The sequence below is a fragment of the Haliotis asinina genome, chromosome 8 (genome assembly GCF_037392515.1).
Source record: "Haliotis asinina isolate JCU_RB_2024 chromosome 8, JCU_Hal_asi_v2, whole genome shotgun sequence".
Classification (NCBI taxonomy): domain Eukaryota; kingdom Metazoa; phylum Mollusca; class Gastropoda; order Lepetellida; family Haliotidae; genus Haliotis; species Haliotis asinina.
In genome coordinates, this window is record NC_090287.1 from 65,743,188 (window position 1) to 65,750,431 (window position 7,244).

The window sequence follows — 7,244 nt, forward strand, 5'->3', positions numbered from 1 at the left end:
ATAAACTTTCCCTTAAACAGTTAACACAAAAGAACCCCAATATAGCAAACACTATACTATATTACATACACTACATAATATACCCACTGTGCTGTGCTAGTGCTATGCCAGTGCTGTGCCATTGCTGTGCCAGGGTATTTGGCAGCCTGAACAAGCAATGGAAAACTCCTCAAGACCTCAATAATCCGAACACACGGATTAAGACAACGTTCACTGAGTTTTTTAGATGTATTTTTGTGTATTTAGTTATGGGCATAAAGAGTGGCAGTGACAAAACACTCTGCATATTTGACATTTCTTCTCAATCTTGTCGTATCACTATACGTCTCGTCATTCACAAAGTTGGTTTCTAGCAGTTCTGTCAGTCAGTCTTGCTGGATGTCAAGATGACACCCATCTGACAGACATACAGCCAGAAGCAAAATACACAAACGGAGCTTGCTGATTATACATAACTATAAGAATACTTAGATTCTGCATGACTACAGGTATACGTAGATTATACATAACTACAGGTACACGGAGATTATACATAACTACAGGTACACGGAGATTATACATAACTACAGGTACTCAGGTATAACCCACCATACACATGCAGGCGGGCAGGCACTGACGCGTGCATGCACACATATACAGAAAACAGGTCACCAAAACAAAAGACAGGTGATCTGATATCCTGATATGAACTTAATATCGCCCCATGGAGTGTGGTGTAATTTCATGGCGTCACTGTTAATCTATACTCTGAGCCTTATTCATAGATCAATATAACATATCACGGCAGCTAAGTACTGACATATAGATCTTCTCTACGGTTTCTCTATTACTTCATTCTGTCAATTGGATACCAACCACACACCTGGATAGATCCCCTGCGTCTGGCCGTCACGTGACAGGTGATCCCTCTTGACTCTGCAAGCTGATCCCCACCAAATGTGGTGACGAGAGACGAGACGAGAACACATTCAACACAGGTAAATTTCTGCTATTTATTTTAATACTCGAAAACACTGAGCTTATGCGACTTCCGCCTTTGTCGGACAGACTATAAATCGTCCGTTCTGTGAAGCGTTTAATTACAGGCATCGTTGTAGTTTTTCTCTGTCCATTCATAGTTATTACCGTCCAGTTAAGAGCCCGGCTCGATGTGGTAGCTTAGTGGTTAAAGCATTCACTCGTCATGAGTACAATGTGTGAAACCCATTTCTGGTGTCCTCTTCCGTGATGTTGCTGGCATATTGATAAAAGCGTGGTAAAACTATACTCACTCACTCACTATTGTGTACCCCGTACCCGTCATCTTGCCCGCCCCATCATGTCCTTTGATATAAGGTGGAAATATGTGGTATTGAAGGTAGTCACAGTTTGAACCAAAGTTACTCAAATTTGGCGTCCCTCACAGATGAGTTTTGGTGCTATTTCTGTTTGCGTGAAAGATTTCGCTTATCGATTGCATAACTGGGCTAACTTGTAGGCATCTGAAAACCTTCACACAAATGAAACCTCATTAACACAAACGATAACCTGAGCAGGTAAAATGACAGATCAGACAAGATAATTATTATCATACAACTATTTAAAGAAAACTAAATGTCTTACAAGTTGGGAAAGCATGTTCTTTGCGATTATTGCCTACCTGTTGTAGAGTATATGTACGAGTGTGTAAGATACTTTCCTTTTTGTATCAGTTGTGTATAAATGAAATATAAATGTATGATTTTCATTAATAAGGTAAACTGAGACACCATGGCTGCAGAGCGGGGGAAGATGCTTGCTGAAGATGAGAAGTGCATCCAGACACATATCATGGACATAGAGGTGGAGCTGGACGCCAAGGACATCACCGGAACTCTCTTCTCCAAGAACGTCATTGACTTGAAGGACATGCAACACATTGAGTCGGGAACAACCCGAGCCGAGAGAACCAAGAGGTTCCTGGATATCCTCATGTTCAGAGGTACCAGTTCCTTTCACGTCTTCTTGTATGCACTCGACACTATGGGGTACAAGGGCCTAGTGCGGAAGCTGCGAAACACCAAGGAGTCCAACAGTCTGACCTCAGCACTACACAGAAAACAAGCCGAAACACAACTGTCTAGAGAGTTTACCGACCTCGGCAAGCGTATGGAGACTATCATGGCAGCCTTGGATACACAGGCGTGTAGGATTGACGAAATGTTTGAGTCAAAGAACCTCTATGCAACGAAGGAAGAGGTCGAGGGTTTGAGACTGGGGTTGGCTACCAAGGAGGAATTACAAACCTTTCGGAAGGAAATACTGGCATCCATGGCGGATATAACCACAACGCTGAGCAACATCAAGGAGATGTCACTCATGAATGATGGCAATCTGATCACAATTCAGTCACTGAAAGAACAGGTTCGGAAAAAAGATGAACTGCTTGAAATTGCTCGAAGTCAAATTACTGACCTTCAGACTAAGGTTTCCATTCTAGAAGAAGAAAACAGATCCCTTAAACTTATCATAGAACAGCAGCAAGGGGACATCGCCAACCTGGAGTCCGTGGTTCAGGAGGAAATACAAGAACGCAGAGCGGCAGAAGCTCGGTATAGGAGACACAGGGAGAGGGACCGAGACAAACATGCCCGAGACATTGCGGACATTGAACGGAGGAGGCAGGAAGACATGCATCAACTGGAGAAGAAGATGGAGGAAGATAGAAAAAGACATGAGAGGGAGCGAAGAGAAGATCGACAGCAAATTGAAAAGGAGTTGAAGGAAAATCTTGAGAATCAGCTGAAGACCTTCCGTGAGGAAAGTCAGGTGAGTAATGGTCGTGCACGGACGGCTGGAACCGGTGTCTATGGCGTCAAGAAGCCCCTCCACGTGAGAAAAGCTTGGAACTGAGACTGTAACTGGTCACATCGTCCGTCTGATACTCCCTATCTGATACCAGTCCAGTCTATGCACGTCTGAGTCGGAATCCCACAATCAACAAATATTCTTGAACATAAGGACAATATTTTGTCTATTCGGCTTGTGACAGTTAGATGTGCCAGTTGCTGGATATATGTGCTTTGTGTCTTGCCACTTAAAGGGAGGTCTTCTGAACATCTCAAAGCAACTGTCAGCTAAACATTGTGTCGAGATACCTGGTGTAATGAGTTCTATGATTATTCATGTACATGCGCGCGCGTACGTGTGTTTCAGATTGTCCCACGTTCGTGTTATACTCGCTGCTTTCTGAATCTGGTTTTCTGACAGAAACTCACGTCAGTGATTGATAATTTCATGGAAGAGCAGCGTAAAGTTTACAAATATAATACAATATAAATTCCTTTGTATGTCGCAGCTCAAAAGAATTACGTTATGTGTGTGAATAAATGTAAATTCTGGTAATAGTTTATTGAAATATGAAACTGCAAGTTCTTCATTACCGCTAGTCAACTGACGTGTATATACTGCGGACAAAACATGTACACATCTTAACAAACACCTATATACCAGAGCTCCGGGTGCGTATTTGCGTATTTCACTCAATAAAAATCGCATTTACTCAATTGATCACAAAAACAGGAGTACAAAAAACTCATAAGGATCACCTAAAACCCAATAGCTCTGTAATACCTTTACTCAATTGGCTTGGGTATGATAATTTGTTGTGGCGCCCAACCTCTGTAACAACGTTTGCAAATGTTAAGTGATGATGATATATACATATACTGTTATGGCCGTAGTCACTCCCGAGTTTACTGTAGAGTGTTTGAAAATGGCTTCCAGCTATTTGAGAATACAAGAATTACAAAAAACTTAAGCCTTTTGAGAAGCATTTGTATTTATGTAGTTAACAGTTTTAATTAGCCCATAAGGAAAAGAAACGCTGTATAAAAGTACTCAATCATTTAAACTAGGGGGAGTACATGATACTTACTCCTCAAAAATTACTCATACTTAAACAGACATGGGAGTAAATACCCAATTGCTTGAAAAATTATCTGGAGCCCTGATATACGATAAGGCGTCCTGAAACGCTGACAGATAATACACATATTGTATTGATTTCCAAGCTTTCGTGACATGAGCTTTCTAAAGGACAGAACCGAGACAATCCAGTCAAACAACGCCACAATACAGCGTGGGACATGGCTTGGTGCCAGTGCACGTTATCTCGTATAAACAAACCAAAGATTAACTAGCAGCCGACCCATAAACCGTATGTAGCTGTTCTCACCAGGTACACTTTAATGTGGTTTAGATAATTCACTGACCAGGAATCACGTAAAGGGTTTGCTATGTAAATAGAAATGATATGTCGACATAATGACGTCAGGGGGACTTCAGTTTTAAATACAGTGAGTGTCACATTACGAATCATGCAAAGATGTTAAATTTACTTCCCCTCTGGGTTTTCCTTCCTGCCCTGTCGGCCTTTCCAGATATCCTATATTCAGCGATGACGGCTAGTTTTGTCCAATCGCTGGGACAGTGCCAATGTTATCACGGTAATTGACCTCCTGGTCCACAAGCCATAAGAGACTCAATACAAGGCCCCAGTAGTCTGGACACACGCATTAAGTCAACGTTCACTGAGATTTTAGATCTAATTTTTCTTTCATGCCTATTTCTAGACAGTCACAGTGACAAAAACCACAAGGGTGTATGACTAAAGGGATTTACTCTTTACAGCAGTCTTTCATTGCGTTCAATAATCAAAAGCTCCAGCCATCGGTGCATACATTTCACAACTCTTGAGGCACAATCGAGAATAGTCTTTTACCGTTTATGTTTTACGGAAGACATCTGGATGTCATCATCTAGTCATCATCTAGTCATCATATCAATCACTTGCTTGTCTGGCCCAGAGTCGTTCGAACAGATGTAGTATTGCTAAATGCAGGGTCAAATAAACACCTGTGTCGCCTCTGTTTATCAAGTTGATGCCGGGAGAGTGGAAGCTAACCTTATTATTAGAAGGAAACTAATTAACAAATCACGCTAGAATTCTCTTCAATGTGTGTACTTCCTTCCTATAACATATTAACAACGCGTCTATTAGGAGAGGAGTAACACACACAAGTGTAAGTCAGCATGGAGCAACAAACACAAACTCACTGAGATTATGCTTCACTATAAAACAAGCTAAACCATTGCTGGCACCCATGCGGACATGCTTGGGATTGTACAATGATGTGACTGCCTTGTCTTACCAGGGGTAACCCGTTATAACTCTTATTTTTCTTCAGACAAATAAATGCACAAAACAGGACAAACCGAACCAGGTTGTGACAGCATATGCGGCAAAGACGCCCAGTACATCTAGGATGTCGGACAGACAGACAATTGCATATCTAGTACATGAAGGACATCGAGGGTGTGAAGGGCATCTATATATCTAGTACATGAAGGACATCGAGGGTGTGAAGGGCATCTATATATCTAGGACATGAAAGACATCTAGGGTGTGATGGGCATCTATATATCTAGGGCGTGAAGGACACCTATATCTCTAGGGCGTGAAGGGCATCTATATATCAAGGCCGTGAAGTGTATCTATATATCTAAGACATGAAGGACATCTACACATCTAGGGCGTGAAGGGCATCTATATATCTAGGACGTGAAGGACATCTAGGGTGTGATGGGCATCTATATATCTAGGGCGTGAAGGACACCTATATCTCTAGGGCGTGAAGGGCATCTATATATCAAGGCCGTGAAGTGTATCTATATATCTAAGACATGAAGGACATCTACACATCTAGGGCGTGAAGGGCATCTATATATCTAGGACGTGAAGGACATATAGGGTGTGAAGGGCATCTATATATCAAGGCCGTGAAGTGTATCTATATATCTAAGACATGAAGGACATCTACACATCTAGGGCGTGAAGGGCATCTATATATCAAGGGCATGAAGGACATCTATATATCAAGGGCATGAAGGACATCTATATATCTAAGACATGAAGGACATCTATATATCAAGGACATGAAGGACATCTATATATCAAGGGCGTGAAGGACATCTACACATCTAGGGCGTGAGGGACATCTATATATCTAAGACATGAAGGTTATCTATATATCAAGGGCGTGAGGGACATCTATATATCAAGGGCGTGAAGGACATCTACATATCAAGGGCGTGAAGGACATCTATATATCAAGGGCGTGAAGGACATCTATATATCTAAGACATGAAGGACATCTACACATCTAGGGCGTGAGGGACATCTATATATCAAGGGCGTGAAGGGCATCTATATATCAAGGGCGTGAAGGGCATCTATATATCAAGGGCATGAAGGACATCTATATATCTAAGACATGAAGGACATCTACACATCTAGGGCGTGAGGGACATCTATATATCAAGAGCGTGAAGTGTATCTATATATCTAAGACATGAAGGACATCTACATATCTAGGGCGTGAAGGGCATCTATATATCAAGGGTGTGAAGGATATCTACACATCTAGGGCATGAAGGACATCTATATATCAAGGACATGAAGGGCATCTATATATCAAGGGTGTGAAGGACATCTATATATCAAGGGCGTGAAGGACATCTATATATCTAAGACATGAAGGACATCTACACATCTAGGGCATGAAGGACATCTATATATCAAGTGCGTGAAGTGTATCTATATATCTAGGGCGTGAAGGACTATATATCTGAGACATGAAGACACAACGGAAATACTGCGAGGTTACAGTCTGAAACATACTGATAGCTACCAACCCGCCATTTTCGTGCACTCGCGTTCCAGAACAACTATGAGTAGAGGTGGGTCTGCACTTCTTAGAGCTGCATCGAATGGATTTGATAGGAGTCTGGTCGTCTGGGTCTCTTTCACGAAGCAACCTTTACTGGTGTCAACCTTAACTCCCATCGTTTGACACCGTGAAGATCTGGGGTAGAATAGGTCTTCAACAACCCATGCTTGCCACAAAAGGCGACTACGCTTCCCATAAGAGGTGACTAGTGGGATAGGGGGTCAGGCTCACTGATTTGGTTGACACATGTCATCGGTTTCCAGTTGCGCGGATCGTTGCTCATGTTGTTGATCACCGGATTGTCTGGCCCAGACTCGGTTACTTACAGACCAGTCCTACATTGCTGGAATATTGCTGAGTGCGGTTTAAAACTAAACTCACCCACTTTGAAATTACACTAAGGTTACCTTGGTGCCTTGCGATAACCTTAGTGATTTGTGAAAGGAGGTGCTGGCTTCTTAAGGTAAATATTCGCAAACGATTTTTCCCGAATAT

General features: G+C 42.1%; 1 protein-coding gene across 1 annotated transcript; it reads left to right on the plus strand.

Moving 5' to 3' along the window:
• The first annotated feature begins 799 nt into the window (after positions 1-799).
• LOC137294868 (uncharacterized) lies at positions 800-3,363 on the plus strand. The gene is made up of 2 exons (XM_067826012.1): positions 800-977; positions 1,735-3,363. Exon 2 carries the CDS (start codon positions 1,750-1,752, stop codon positions 2,869-2,871), a length of 1,122 nt encoding a protein of 373 aa, XP_067682113.1. The 5' UTR covers positions 800-977; positions 1,735-1,749; the 3' UTR covers positions 2,872-3,363.
• Positions 3,364-7,244: the final 3,881 nt, after the last annotated feature.

What these genes read in the sequence shown, in the direction of transcription:
- LOC137294868 (XM_067826012.1), top strand. Translation starts at nt 1,750, where the DNA reads ATGGCTGCAGAGCGGGGGAAGATGCTTGCTGAAGATGAGAAGTGCATC.